The sequence below is a fragment of the Zootermopsis nevadensis genome, unplaced genomic scaffold, assembly GCF_977971745.1.
Source record: "Zootermopsis nevadensis isolate Lab colony 2312 unplaced genomic scaffold, Znev_1.0 Znev_ptg000008l, whole genome shotgun sequence".
Taxonomy (NCBI): domain Eukaryota; kingdom Metazoa; phylum Arthropoda; class Insecta; order Blattodea; family Termopsidae; genus Zootermopsis; species Zootermopsis nevadensis.
Genome location: NW_028259140.1, coordinates 3,632,545 through 3,648,611, shown reverse-complemented (window position 1 = coordinate 3,648,611; position 16,067 = coordinate 3,632,545). Strand labels below are relative to the sequence as shown.

At 39.6% G+C, this 16,067-nt stretch overlaps 1 protein-coding gene across 9 annotated transcripts in view; it reads left to right on the top strand.

The window, feature by feature from the left end:
• The window catches only part of LOC110830955 (transducin-like enhancer protein 3), a 324,396-nt gene that overhangs the window by 275,736 nt on the left and 32,593 nt on the right, over positions 1-16,067 (top strand). For 6 of the 9 annotated variants that reach the window (XM_022066401.2, XM_087344864.1, XM_087344862.1 and 3 more), the window contains 2 exons: positions 7,652-7,681; positions 11,719-11,920. In XM_022066401.2, coding sequence (XP_021922093.2) covers positions 7,652-7,681; positions 11,719-11,920 — 232 coding nt within the window. The remainder of the gene's footprint in view (positions 1-7,651; positions 7,682-11,718; positions 11,921-16,067) is intronic. The other 3 variants (XM_087344869.1, XM_087344866.1, XM_087344865.1) reach the window with 1 other exon arrangement.

Here is a 16,067-nt window from a genome sequence, read left to right as displayed (position 1 = left end):
CTTGGTAATGCGATATGCATGAAGACATCTAAGCACTGACCGCCCCGGCTATGGTTTTAGTTTTTCACTTAATGCATGCACGCACGAAAGCAAGCAGGCAGAGTAATGGATTACAGTCTGGCATGATGTCATGTGGCGAGCCATATCGCGGTCAGTGTAGCTTAAAGTGGGTGGTGGTGGGGTTGATGGTAATATGTTATCGACTGTGTGCAGTGTCGAGAATACCCTCCAGTAACCCCTCCTCCTCCCCCGAACCCTGCCACTAATAAACACGACCACTACCTCCCCTCCATGTCACCCCTCCGCTGACTGTTCCATTCCCCTTCCTGACACTGTAGGGCCGGGCGTGTGTTTAACCGGGTAATTATTGAGTTGGGCAAACCAAACGCTTGCATCGTTGTCCTGTCTGTCCGTAGTTAGTTTTGTTTGCTTGTAGCTAGTTATTTTCTGCAGATATAATCTACACTTTACTAAAGTTATTCCTCCTCACATGGAAACGACCGCGTTCATTTTCTGGGTGGAACAACGAACGATGTTTTCGGAAACGGTGACACCACTAAGCAAAGTTTTCTTGAGAAGTTTGTAAAGAAACACCCTGTATTTTATGGAACCCTATTTTAAGTTCTCACGACTGTGGGTATGAAGATTATCGTCTTCTGGGATACCGCGCTTTATAGTCTAGAAGTTGCCGACGTTCCAGAGCTGCGTACAGCCACTATCATCAGGGTAGTCGCCCTAGCGATGACGCGCACAGTAATTCTTCTGAAACGTCGGTCATCTTACACGAAGCTACACGGCCAGGATCTCGAGTCTTGATTAATCCAGTCTGTACCCTAAAATTTTCTTTAAAGCAAGTAATTCTGTTATCCCACCTACACTTCGTTTTTGATCATAAGTTCTCCTATCACCTCTGTGTGTACCCGAACTGCGAGAGTTCCACACGTAAAAAAACAGCAGGTAAAACGTTTGAGTTTCTGGAGAAACGTTTTTGAACACCGTAGTACTACTGGCTTAGTGTTTTTGTCCAGTATTTGAAGGGCCTGAAACCCCTTAATCTCTCTCTGTCGGGAAATATCATCTGGTAACGTTCCGGGCGTTTGACGTTGCCAAGGAATCTTTGCAACCTTGGTCGCTAAGGAAGAAACTGGTGGATAGAAAATCTAGAGAGGAAGACGTTTTTACCTCTCTACTTTCTCAAGTCTCATTGCATGTGCTAAGTTATCGGCGGATTTGCAACTCCTGCAGAGCCTTTAAACAGCTCCGTCTGCCTCTCTGTTCCACACTTGAAGAAACCTGAGAACGGATAATCCGTTTTTAATAAAATTTGATATTGGATAATTTTACGAAAAAATCGTCCAGACATTTAAGTTCATATTTAGATCGGACAATTTTAACGGACGCATTACTTCCTGGGACTGAATATTGTTTGGGGTTTTATTATTTTTGTAAAGAAATGTGTTGGTAAGACAGGTACACAATTTCACCCTTAGTTTCCCAAAAAAACATTGTGGCCAAAAAAAAAAATTATTAGAATTTCTTGTCCCCCCTCCCAGATCACCAGTCAGAATCGTTCAAATCTTGATGTTATAATTTAATTCGGTGTTCTTGGAACTGCCGCACACTTCTGAAACATAATTGAATCCAAAGATGACTGCGGGAATCAGAAATTGTTGACCCCAGACAGATATGGCGATTAAATTTTTGCCAACGCCGCAGAATTATTACGAAATGCCTTGTTTCTCAAAAGGAAATGTGTCTAATCGCAGTTACTTCCTTGTCGCTTTCACAGATAACGTTGAGGCTCGGCTGTGTAGTTTTTAGTGACCCAGTTTGCTTTCGTAAATGCTAACTAGACAAATTTAGGTGCCACTGTGCTGCATTCTTCCTTCCTTCCTTCAAAAACACGACCAAACCCATCGAGCAGAGTTTCTGAGTATCTGATAATTGCTCAGTTGGTTCACAAATTCTCCGTCTTTATGGAACCACAGGATTTATCTCTACGTTCCAAATAATCCGCCACTGCGCTATTATGAACCAAAAGGATGTATGTTTAGTGTCCGTTTTAATATTATCATGCCCATTTCTAGATATCCCAATTATACATTTCAGATATTCTGACTAGTTTTGCGCCTATCTCTTATTTCCAGTGCGTGCTACATGTTGCGCGCAATCCCCCCAGAATGGATTGATTTCTGCAAGCAGTATTTTTATTATCACATTGTAACACCTGTAATTCTTGTAGGATTCAAGTAATTGTCGTTTTGGGAGAATACATATCAGCTATTAATTTCCGGACAGCTTTTTAATGGATGCATATACTGTATTCGTAATATTGCTTTATAACTTTTGCACTGTAATGTACCCGCAGTCGATAATATTCATGCTGATGATATGTGACAGGTGTGGGCTCTCGATTGTTAGTGACATCTGCAGGACTTATCAGCAACCAATCCAAACAGTGACTGACACCTGTCGTGGCAAATTACATAAATGAATGTTAAAAACAGCGTAAGTGGGTTGGTGGTCCACAGCTTCGTATATCGGAAAGCATTGAACCTCTGCTGGAAGACCGTCTGTCCAAATAGGAGTTTTCGTGGGTTTTAATCAGCCCTGCCATGCAAATTCTGAGACCGCGTTATCCTGAATTCTTCGTGAATCTTTTCTACATATGCTGATGTAGCATTGTCAATACACCGAGAAAGATAAAAGTATAAGAGTTAATTGGCGGTGATATGTTTGTACAAGGAACTTTTCCAGATACAGATTTTTTCTAGAGTTCATTACTTCAGTCTAACGTTTAATTTTCGTGTGCCATGATTATACATGGTGAATTTGTGCCTTCCCTCAATGGCAACCTCCTTCCTCTTATTTTATGTCAAATTTGCAAATTATCTTCGCATTGAATGTCTTCATAACTTCATCACCGCCCTCTTACGCGTCTCTTCTCCCATATACTCTCTCTCTCTTTCATATGGACCTTCCATGTTTTGTTCATATATTCAAAAGAAAATGGAAGGATTTTATTTTCCGCTGTGTTTCGACTGGTTAACTAATATCCTATTAAATCTTTCAATTCAGGGATGTCAGACTCAACGACGTTTTTATTCGGCCTGTCCCATTTCTCAAGTTATACGCGATGCGCGGCCATAGAAGTCCCAATTTTGACAAATTTTAGGCTTCAAACGCATGTAAAATTGGTACATATGTACAGTTGTCTTATATTTCAATTATATGAAATGCAAACATGTTTAAATTAAATCTACATTTCGTGCTTATACATATACAAACTCGTATTACGAAAAATAATAGGGCATGATTCCCCCACCTTTTTGATGCCCCCCTGAACCCCCCTTTCATGCGGCCAGTATAATTAAATATAATTCTTTCTTAATTAATTAATATCTAATACTGTACAGTTGTTGACACGTAAGATTCACAAACTAAGTGAATTTTAATTCCCAAGTTCCCGAAAAAGATGTTGAATCGGATGAGATTTTTAGCCCGGGGGATCCCCCACTCCTTAAAGAAGTAACAATTTTAGTGTCGTATGAAGGCGTGCGAACTTATTTTATAAGATTCTAAATGTTTCCATTTTCACCTGTCATATGTTTCGCATAATATATTTTGTTCCCGTGCCTTGCTTTAGAGACACGTAGGTTTGAGGGAAACAAAATATATATATTTGTGCGTAAGGGTCTTGGTTCGACTCCTGGTGATAGCTCTAACCTAATGACCGGAAGAGGAACATGGATCCCTCTTACACTCTCGTGCACACAACGAGCTGTAGTAATGAAATGAGGGTGGAGTTGGGGGGGGGGGGGAATCTGCGTCCTGTGCCTGTTTAATTACGAGTGGAATGTGATTCCACACTGTTTAATTAATAGTTATTCATTAATAACTGCATTGCCACTGATTTTCAGTTTGTATTCAGGATCATTGGTCAGCATTTGGTCAGCTTTATGACACTCGATGGAACTTGCCATAAATTGTATAAACTTAATGACTGCATGGGGAATTAGTTAAAGGGCGAGGGAATCTCGTCTTTGTTTCTGTTTCTGTACGTTTCGCATCGTGAAGGTTGTTACACATGGGAGGAAGGTGTGGGATGGACCGGACATATAGCATGAATGGAGATGGAAACAAATTCTTATGAGCTAGGCGAGATTCAGGTTTTCGCGGAGGTGACTCTGAAGATGGTTGTCTTCTGGGATGTTGCGCCTTGTAGTCTGGTAGAAGTTTACCGACGTCTTAGAAGTGCTTATTGCTTTCATCTTCAGAGCGATGATGATGGAAGCAGTAAATTCGCCAGAACCTCTAATCACTTTGATGATGAATACATTAAATACCCCCTGAAACGTTGGTCGTTTTTTCTGCGAGGCTACACGGAGCAGTGTCCCAGAAGAAATCGCCGCCTTGCGAACCCGAGATCTTACAGCATCATGTTCATATAATTGATATTTCTCCCTCCGGTCTGTACGAACACTTGAGACCTGATATTACATTTTTTTTATTTTAATTATGAATCGAATCAACGCCGTATTTTTCGTTAGTCATGACTGGGTTATGGATCGCGCTAAATGTCAATAGTACAAAGAAACTGTTTTACATCTTTCAGGTTTTTATTTTTTTCTTGTTCAAAATTTCCGCCTTCCAACCTTCGACTAAAAAGCTCTTTCCCGACTTCCATAGCAAATAAGATATAACACTTCCCCTCCCCGTTCTTAAATCTCTCTTTTAGCAAAGCAAATTAAATCGCATTAAGTGAAAAGAAATAGGGAATCTTTCCGTGGCTTATAGCTCTTTCATACTAGGGCAAATGGAAGAGAGATTACTACATGAATAGTAAAAACTTCCCCATGCATTATAGGATGTTCTGATGTGCGTTTACAGTAACACGAACGAGAATCATTTGAGGTAGATACGAACTCTTGCAGTAAATTGAGAATTCGGAGCAATATTTAAAGATTTGTAGAAGATTTGCCCTTACGTAATTGAAATTGACATTTGCGTAATATTCAGTAAAGATCTACAAAGCGATGTCGTAATTTCTTGCAAGGTTTCCTACAGGAGTGATTGAGAAATGTGCAGTTGTTATGAAACACAAAGGTTCATAACCACCAGCAAAGCTCTCTACAGGACATTAACCCAGGTCAGTTAAGACCTCCTAGCGCTGTAAGATCCTTTGCGAGTGGCCTCAGACTTTCAGCAGTGAAACCACCAATCATGCACCGACGGCAAAGTGCTTCAGTCCTTGTGTGCAACAGTGTGATAGACTCAAGAAAGAGAAGTCAGCAAAGCCGGATCATTAAAAGGTTTTCCGGGGCGAGGAGGTGGGATATTGATACAGAAACAAGGGACATACTTGAGTTTCATCTGTTAACGGAGATGAAAAGACTTGTCACAACAGAAATTTGTATTATGGCATTGTACATAATTATTATATAGTTTTTGTTTTTTTTATAAGTCTGCTTTCGTTACACCAAAAACAAAAAAAAAGCTTCGTTATTCTGCACTTACAGGTTTAAAATTATGTTCGTCTGTGGGACAATGTTTGAAGTGTTACTGGCTCACGTGAGATTTTCAGATACTTTCTGCTAAGAAATGGATCAGCGTTCACTCCCACTTTGGCCAACAAGTTACAGTGCACGTCGGCCTCAAAGTAGCCAACCGTCTTCGTACTTTGTCCATATTCTGGTGTTATAAAACACACGACGTGTTGAAAACCGAATCTGTCTTCTTCGTCTGCAGGTGTGTGGAAGTGCGCGCCTGCTCTGTCGGGTCCTTACACCTGAGGTCGAAGACATCGAGTATTCGAAACGTATTTTTTCATAATTCCAGAAGATGGACAAGGTCCAGAAACTCAGTATAAATCCCTTTTACTAGTTGATTTTTTCGTATGGTTTAGTGTAAGTATATTTCGCATATGTGCCGCTAGAACTGGGATACTCGGTAACTGACGCAGTGATTGCGCATAGCCGAAAGGCCGTGCTGCCGGCTCAGCCTCCAAAAATTCTTACTGTATTTGTGTTTGCTTTTAGACATTATTATATGATGTCTGAGGGAATTACATTCCGGTTTATCCTTTACTTTTGATTAAGCCATCTTATTGTCGCCTTCGTCCCGATGTCGCGGACTCTTGGTTGGGACTCGCTGTGTTGTGTTTTTATTTCTTACGACATATGCCATTGTTTCATTACGCTGGCCGACTTATCTCATCATACTGAGTAGTCGCTGAGATTTTGTTGTCTCTACTTTGTATTCTTGTTTCGTATTGCATTGTCAGTCCGTGAGGTGGGCGTGACTTGCTCTTACGTCGAAGATGGTTTGGGAGATGGGGGAGGGGGGCCCGAAGAGATCTACCCCATGGAATAATTTTTCAAATCCGCTTACTTCAGCTTTACTCCCTTCCTCCATTTTCCTTTCTCACTTCTTTCCACTCTGCAACCTGAAAGGAACCGAAAAATTTACGTAAAAAAATACAACGTGAGACTGGTACATAAGCCTATATACTACGCCTAATACATAATATTATATACATATATTGACTTTTGAAACATGCAAAGAATTTTGCCAGGGCTTAATTTACTCTGCCTGCTTGCCTACCTCGCAGGCTGAATTTTCGATCAAGGAAGAACCAGATTGGAATGCTGATTAGGGTAGATGGGGGATAACGGGAAATGAAGGGTGAATAAAGTAGATAGGATGTCGGCGGCTAAGGGAGAGGAGAGGGTGAAAACTTTCCTTGAGAGCTCGTCTCCGGCTTTTTTAATATAATCTGAAGTAAAAAGTAAGAACTTCGCCTTTCCATGATAAGGGGGCGGCTTTCCCCCTGTGTGTTAATTAAAATTGCGACAACTTCCATCTTATCAAATTTACGTGATTCTGCATTCTCCAGCAGATCATTGATGAAGCATTTTACTTTTCAGTCGATCGCGCACAAGGCTTTACTAATTCTGCGCAATAGATTAACTCATGTTGTAGCTCTAAATTAACCTCTTAGTGTAAATGTTAGCTTTAGTAAGTTGATCAGCATTTCCATCCATCCCATTAAGTTAATAAACACTCCAATACAACGCGGCTACAGCTATGATGATGTAATTTTCCTTTCATAACCACAAGTAACATATCTGCAGGTCATCGAATCGTGCTGTTTATCGACGTCATCTTCGTAAATTAGGTGTTATCACTGTTTTGAAATTGTCCTGATTGTTTAGCCAAGCATGCCAAGAATCACTGTCAACTTCAGAGGATTACACAGTAAATAGACAAATTGCGTTAACCAATTACTGATGTTTCAGTCAAACAAAACGTCCATGTTTGTGAAGTGTTTTATTGGTGTTTCAAGGTCACGTTATATTAAACTTAAAAGACGTCAAAATTAAGGAAATGTTCTTTTTTAAAAGAAGGGAACAAAGGTATTGTGAATGCAATTTGTATAATTGAAGGTAATGGTATCTAAAATATCGTTGAATTGTCTTGTATTGTAGAAATATTCATATCGTAGTTTAGATATGGTATTATAGTAGCATTTATCATGGTCTTAATTTGTTGGGTTTATTGTACCTGTTTTTTGTAGGTTATGGGCTATTATTTCATTGTATAGTTCTATAATGCCACATGCAAAAACTCGCCTTTTCTTTTCTCTTTGCAGCAGCAACGCCCTGACCTACCTCGATTATTGGTTAGTACAGCAACCGTGGATTATTCTCTCTCCTCATGGCATGCTGGATACTTGTTTGGCTCATGCATGCTCAGACTCGTATATATTTACTCGGTGGTGGTGGTTATTGCTTGGCGGTGAGCTTAATCAATGAAAGGGCAGTTCCTTACTAACATTAGGCAGACCTGTTATAAAGTGATGACGTAAATTAGTCCCAGAATCTCTAAATTAATTGATTGTTCATAAACATTTCTGTGTCTTTTATAACTTCATTTAATATGCACAGAATTCTTGGTACAAATGCAAAAAAAAACTGCTAAAAGTAAAGAAGTTTTATTTTTACAGGGAAGTTTAATCTCTGCGTCTTCCAGCATTGCATGCTGGTAAATTCAATCGTCCCTGAAAAAATGACTGTGATGATTCAAACATAGTTTTCACATACGGGCACGTGTATCGTCTTCTATGCCAGTGTCAAAGATGGATTTATATGCAAAGAATAGTGTATTGTCGTATTCTCGTTTCAGAACATACCAGGAAATTAGGTTCGAACTTCTAAATAATTAATAATTTTGTACAGGCTCGTTTTCAGGGACATATGTCGCCTTTTCACAATCTTATCATACTTTTCCATAATGATGGTTCTTTCAAAGAAATGATACTTTTAATTGTTCTGAAAATTTCAAAAGGAATGTTTCGTTAAAAGTGTCTCTATTGCAGCTGTTAAATTTTCTAAGTAATTTCTTGCATTGCACACCCTTTTAATAACATTATTAAGTTAAATTTACTGCGAAAAATTAATCATGAATTTGGCTGGTCTTTACCAATACGACGCGATTTCAGTGCAACTTATAGAAATACTATAAGACTCTTTTTATGTCAATTTCCTTTGTATCTCGCGTTGGCCCTTCACATAAGAGTACAAGAATCTGTGAAGAAGATTATGCAACTTTCTTTTCGCCCCACTCATTCACTTGTTTTCTTCTGAGAAAGTGGCGAATCGAAGGAATTGACTTCTATATTCATCTCGCCAATCAAATTAAAATATTGATTTTAATTCATTTATGCGTTCGTTACCAAAGTCTTTGATATTCCATTAAAACTGGCATTCTGTTCAGTTCTACCCGACACAAATAGAATTTCATTTTGGTTCCCATCAGTTTTGAGTTTCGTTCTGTACAGATTAAGTAGACGTCTTCCTCCATTTCTTGAGGTACTCGAGAGGACACAGTTTTGCCCTAAACATAGGTGGCGTACAGTTCTGTCTAAGCGACTAATCTGCATGAGTGTAGCTTCATTGTGTGTGCGTGTCATTGTATGTGTTTTCTGCCCGAGGTTTATTAAGTTATGCTGCATCTTGTTAATATGTTTTGAGTATTTCGATGTGAGTAATTTATTTTTCCGTCCTATTTGTTCTGCAACTAAACTTGCTTGTATTCCAACTAACATCTATTACAGACTGAAACAAACATTTGAATTTAATGTGTAATGGTTAGTTCTGTGTCAGATTATTAATCGATAGTTTGTTGCTAATTGTGAGTTTCTTGGAAACTGAAAGCTTCGCAGTGTAGTTCTGTCGACTGTGATATCTTAATATAATATTACAATTTTACTGGTGTAATTTTTATGTGAAAGGCTGTAAGTAATATAGTTTTGCTTTAGCAGGTTTTTAACTGTGGGACAGATTCATGTCCAAGAGGTCGTCTTTCGTCAATAGCTCGCCAACTTTATTGATATTTCTGTGTAAAGGTGTGAAGTAATCGCCTACTTCCATAACAGTTTATAAATGTTGCCTAATATGAAATTATAAAATTGTATGCGTTATGATGCCTTTATTGGAAGATGTTAATCGTTCTAATGTCACCATTTACGGTAGCATCGTATTCTCGTAATATTGGCCAAACATTGCCCCATTTAAAAAGGCTTGCTTGGCCTAGCTTCAAGCTGAAGTTTAATTAAACACACAATATATTTATTAAATTACGCCGAAAATATCTTCTAGATTAAAACAAATGTGTCATTATTTTAATGTAGTTAGCCCAGTGGTAATTACTCGTCCCCCCCCCCCCCCGGTGCACCAGTAATCAATAACTTCGTTTAATGTTTATGGCTTTGTGTGATTATCGCTGTAAACAGAGACAATTTCTTTAAACGACATTAAACATCTGATTTTTTGTGATGAAGTTGTTTTCTTTGCGGTACTGACCTAATTCTTATTTCCAAACGCTCAGAAGAGCAACATTTTCTTGCAGATTGTGTTCCATTGCAGCTATAAATGTTTTCTTGGTCATCCCAGTTACAGCCTCTCGCTAGTGAATTTTGTAGCAAGAGGTTATGGCCACATATTGTTTGCACATAATATATATACGCGAGATTATTTTGTTTTAAGTAAAATGAGTGGTAAACTGTTGGAAAGAACGTAGTTATTCTTTTAGACTTGTACGTACACTAAACGTGATCTTATATTTAGTAAAGAAAATGCAGAATTACAATTTCTAATAAAGGGAAGAATGCAAGGATTTTGCGACTTGTATCGATGCTTTTCAGTGTTCACAGGAGAATGAAATACGAGCGTATTTGTTCACGAAAGAAGCCGATGAGAGGCTCTTCCTAGATAATTGAAAGCAAATATCACTTCTCCGTAGTTTACACCTTCAGTCCTGTTTGCTGTCTGTTGTATTTGCTGGATACGTGTCTGTTTCTGTTTGTCTTACTTCATACGGTAAACACTGCCTGGTTAGCAACTGTAACTGCACACGGGAGGCATTGGTGCCATATTCACCCACTTGTTCCTTAGTTCTTTCTGGGCCCCGCATTCGAGATGAGACGTAAGTCAATGAATGTTTGTGAAGTTTTCTCTGCGCCGGTTTTTTTTTTTGCAACGAGCAGCTTCCTTGTTAGTGATCCAAATCTGTGGGCATGGTCGAAATACAGTCGCATTCAGAACCACGATAAAAATATTTTTAAAACAGCATGCAAATTCGACACCGACGATGGTGAACGCTGCGGACAGTATTTAACCTTTTAAAGCAAATTGGTTACTATATGTATGACCTGCTTTACTGATCAGTAATTCTGCACGATTATTAATGTATTCCAGCTATACAGCACTCTCGGCATTAAAAAAATAATCAAATGCTCTCCGCCTAAGGTTAATGTCAAATTGAAAATTCAGATCGAATACATTAAGACTACGCTCATTTTTTCTCCTTGCTGTACTTCTCATCGCTCTACCTTTGCGCTTCCAAACACTTTACCTTATTTTCAGTATATATTAAATTTGTTGTCCGTCTAATCACAATAATTCTTATTAAATATTAAAATATTACAATAATTAACATTTAAAATATTTAAAATATTAAATGATGTTCTTTATCGAAATATGTCGTGAAACGTGAGAAAAATGATGGTCTAATGTAAATCGAATATTTCGATAAAGAACATCATTTAATATTTTAAATGTTAATTATTGTAATATTTTAATATTTAATAAGAATTATTGTGATTAGACGGACAAAAAATTTAATATATACTTATTATATGACGCAACTTTACCATCTTATTTTCAGCTTTAACAGAAGGACGAGCGGGCACTGCCTGGGAACCTTCGTAGCCGAAAATCAATGTTTGATCACTCGAGTTAAATGTATTGTCTTACTTCTCTCCCTTCCACTTTGTTTTCTCTCTCTCTTTTCTGCTTCAGAGTGTTTAATTATAGGCTACTTTTTCCCCCCATCCTCATGTCAGATCCATGCCCATTTGTTAGGCCGAGGGATGGCATGATACCCCATACGGGGAGGCAAGTGTGAAGAGAAATTACGTCATAAGTTTGAGTTAACAGACCCCCGAACTTGCCAGATAAGCCTCATTTTGCCCACAAAGTCTATTTGTGTGTTTAGTATGATTCATAGAACAGTGAGAGGTTATTTATTAAACTGATCGCTGTAATTGAGAACGTAGTGTTTTCTTTGCGGTAAGAACCGATTTTTTTAAATGTTTAGACGAGCTATGGCTTCAAAGGGCAAAGAAGGCTTATAAGGTAAATGTGTTTTATTTTTCAGCAACAAATGCACGCTCAACAGCTGCCACACGCCGCCCATGCTCCCCCAATACCCATGATGCCCCATCCAGGGTTACCTGGCCCTCCTTCGTCGGCCGCGAGTCTCCTAGGATTGTCCGGGGCCCTAGGCCCCGGTGCTCATCCGCTGAGCATGCTGGGATCAAAACCGGATATGCATCGAGATGACGTCAAATCCAACAGCGGTAAGTTCACACCACGGATTATAATTACCTTTCCAGTAGCTGTGGTTCGTACATTTTCCTTTGCATACAAGCGGAATCCGGAATTGGTGTTCACCGTCGATGTCGCTGTTGTTTTGGACTGAAGATGGAGACATGCTTCTAGGAAATGTTGGTGTCATCTTACGAGTTTACACGGCGTTAAAACCCAAAAGACCAACATAGACACATCTTTCATAATCGGCGCGCAGACACATTCCGTGGTTAGTTCATGTAGTAGAATTTTTGGAAAAATATTCGTTATTCATAATTTTAATGAAAATAATGTATTTGTCCTTAAAATAAATCAGTAACAACAAATGAAAGATCTTAAGTCTGCAAGTTTAGTATTACGCCCGAAGCGTCTGGAATACATATTTTTCCATAAATGTGATTGATATTAGAATTGTGACTAAGAGGGTGACATGTATTTATGTCAGCAGCTCAGATAATTCGTTAATATTTACAAAAAAAATGTATTAATTTATTAATTAATATTTCGAAAAACTTCAATAGTCATCATAGACCTATTTGTTAACACAATTTACGTTTACTATTTTACACCTTCGTGTTAGAAGTTTGTAACTTCCTTTGTTCTAACAGAATTTTGAGAACTTCTGTCTATTACACGAGAGGATGTTAACATGGATGCATAAGAAATCCACTGGCACTGACATTTCTCTGCTTTCCCCTTTGACTTTCATGTACGCCCGCGAGGTATCGAAGGATATGAACAGACAGACGGATTACAGACACTTTCCTTAAAACATGCGTAATAGTTCGCGCAACGAAGTGTCTCGGTGAGGCTGTGTATGGCGTAACACAGTGTCATTGAGGTGACAGTACTGTGTGGTTTAACGCAGTGGATTTAGATACATCTAATCGTCAGCTTCGAGGAACTTCTTTATCTCTTGAGACCGTGGGATGCGATCTCAGCACGTCGTCACATGGGAGTAGGGGGTGTTGGGTGTTGGAGATAAAGGTACATTAATTTCTCAGTGGCGGTAGCTACGTTCGAAAAACAGAAGAAATGGCGCGGCTAATAGTTTCCCTTTGTGATGGGTACCTTGATCAAACTATGTAATCGACAGAGTAAATCAATGAACTTTTACATCACAAGTGTTAGCGCGCACAAAGTGAATCTGGTAACCGGAGCTCACAAGCTGAGCTCATTGTAGAGGGCACTCTTCAGACAGACCATCTCGTCTCTTGTGTGTGCAAGCAGGACTCTCCTTTCATCCTCCAGCCATCCACTTCAGCAACCCAGGCGAGTGGAGGGCCCTCAAGACCACTCGGCGGCTACCCTATCCCCACCCTCGGCTTCCACATCACGACCGGCCCTCTTAACGGTATCACAGGGCGGCATATTGGGATATTGGCTTATTATTTTTTGAAGCAGTTATTTTCCAGACCTCGTTCAAGACACTCGTGACATCTGGTCTTAACTCACGTTTATTGCAGGTAGTAATAGATCCACCGACATATAAAGTCTGTGGTGAACGTGTCCAAACGAATTACGTATTTAGGTACGCTATGACATCAATATTGAATTATTCATAAGAGTGTTTATAAAAAGGGGCAGGTTTCGGGTTCTCGTTTCATTTCCTTAAACAGCGTTAACTAATTGGTCTCTGTAATGTAGACTTTTTGGAGATACGGGCTGAATTCTTAAATATTATTCAGACGACTTCAAAGGGCCTGTGTATAGGATTTTATTTTCTTATGGGATTAATAGAAAGTATTTTTTTATGAGGCTTCTGTAAAGTAGTACTTCGTAGAAATGTAAGTCATCTTAATCTGAGTGAAGAGAACTAAACGTAGAACATGAAACTTTTAACATAATTAAGTTGTCGACGAAGACCTGTAAACAGTAAGACGTAGTTCACAGTTAACTTAAGTCACTGTCTTTAGTTGTTACTAACAGAAACATACATAACAATCAAGCTTCATGTGTCGCTAGTGAAAGCTTTGCAAATGGGTGTAGGAGGGAGGTCATAGTGTCACGAACACCCTTAAGCAGCGATAAAATATAAAATTAATTAATTAGGATATTTCGCTAGTAGCGTGTCATTGAATGACTTTGAAGCAGACTGATACAGATAATTCTTTTCCCAGAGCGAGTTTGTGATTACATTTATACCAACGAGTACGTAGTGCAGAGGATCCGAATGTTGCAAACAGGATTCTGTGTGAACAATTTTAAATACGTTCAGAGGGAAGTTTGAGTTGGTAAGAAAGATGAGATGAAAGGACACGACGCATCCGAGAAGGCCTGGTGAACTGTAAAGTGTGAAATGATACGAAGTCTCTGTGACTTATCGAGACGGAAGGATGTCGCCACCACCTTCTGGGTAACAGGGTCGGAGGCCGTGTTTATAGCAAGGGAATCAGATCGAACACTTGGGTACAGCGCGGACATAGCTGTAATTCGCTGACGCGAACAAGCTGTGTGGGATTGTGTTGGCTCCAATATGGTTGCCTTGTTCTGTGCTTGCGTTGCTGGAGGAGTGAATGGCAGTGGAAAACAAAGACTTTTTGTTAAGTGCGGGCGGGCCGAACAAACTCACAGTCGTGCTCACAAGTTCTTGGCTCTGAGCATAGATCTTAAGGGAAACGGTTGGCGTGTACCAGCAAGGTGGATGCATTTAGAATGTAACAGCCGCTTTTCATGTCATGAAGAAATTCCTTTCATTTTAATGGAACCTGAAGGTTCATTACCGTGTTCACAAGTTCCCGCCATTGGGACCTGCGACTAGGTCACGTGTTATGACTAAAATGTTGCACGTCTTGTTCCTGCCATACACACTTATGTAAATTTCTCCACCCTACCGTTATTTACCATGGATTCATTTTAATATTATCCTTCGTTTACCTAGAGCAGAGGTTGTTAACCCGCGGTGTGCTGACCTGTTTTGTGAGCAGCCCGCAAACATTTTTGTATTATTTCGAACCTATTTGTAATACTGTGCCCAATTTTGGGCAACGAATTCTGAGCAATCTAGAATTTATAACAACAGGGTGAATTTGGGCGCAAGTGGGAATGGTCGAAAGCCTTGCGCTAGAGAATGACTTGATGATAGTAGTTCGGTTCTCTTGACCGGCACTGTACACTCTTGTCTCTTGCTGTGAAGATATTACCAGCAAACTGATGGCGGAAGGGTGGGATGAGGTGTGTAGGTGGTGGGGAGGCGGAAGATGCCAACCAAGATCTCCTCCAGTGTGGTTGTCATGACAACGATACGAGGAGGCTGTAAGGAGCTTCATTTCCTCCCTCTGAACCACCCCACCCTCTCCTTTAGCAACTTCAGCCCCTCATCTTACATTCCCAGGGGGTTCCTTGCCACGATGCGTCTTCAGGAATAATCAAAGAAGAAAGGAGAAGTTGGAGAAAGACGGGGTAGAAATGTATGGAGTAGGTGGTGGACAGCAACGAATAGCCACGTGGTGTGAAAGAACTTTTCCATTTAGAGTAACGTAGTTTCCCAACAGTTAAAGAGGGATCTTACAAAAGATAAAAATAAATGGTGGTTGCCATGATTAATAGATAATTCAGTTGCTGATTTTTCTGTATTCTGGGTAACGTAATATTATTATTATGAATTTTTAAGATAAGAAAGACTTGTCTTTTTTAAACAAAAGTTACGGATCATTTTACGCCCTCTTCCTTTCGTAGAACGTAAGAGGGCGTGAGAAGAGGGCGCGGATCAGAATTCTTGGATTTAAGAGGGGTGGAAAGTGTACAGTGAGCAGTTTCATAATCTGTATTTTTCGCTAGATGTTAGGGTAATAAGACGGAGGACGAGAAATGCATACAAAATTTTAGCAGGTAAATGTGAAACCGTGATGCTTCTGATGTGGTAATAGGCCAACGTAAAGTTTCTGTCAGGATTGTCTTACCCAATTTTTTCTGTTCGTACTAGATGTTTTACATTAACGGAAAGTATTTACAGGTCCAGGTAATTCCTTACGCCCTCGAGCTGAGATGCTATGAGTTAGTGGCACAAGAAGCCACGGTGGTCTAGCGGTCAGAACGCTGGCCTTGTAATCCTGGGGTCTTGGGTTCGATTCCCGGCGGTGCCCGAATTTATAACTTGTGTTGGGCAAGGCCGTGGTCTAGGCAACACGGAGTTTT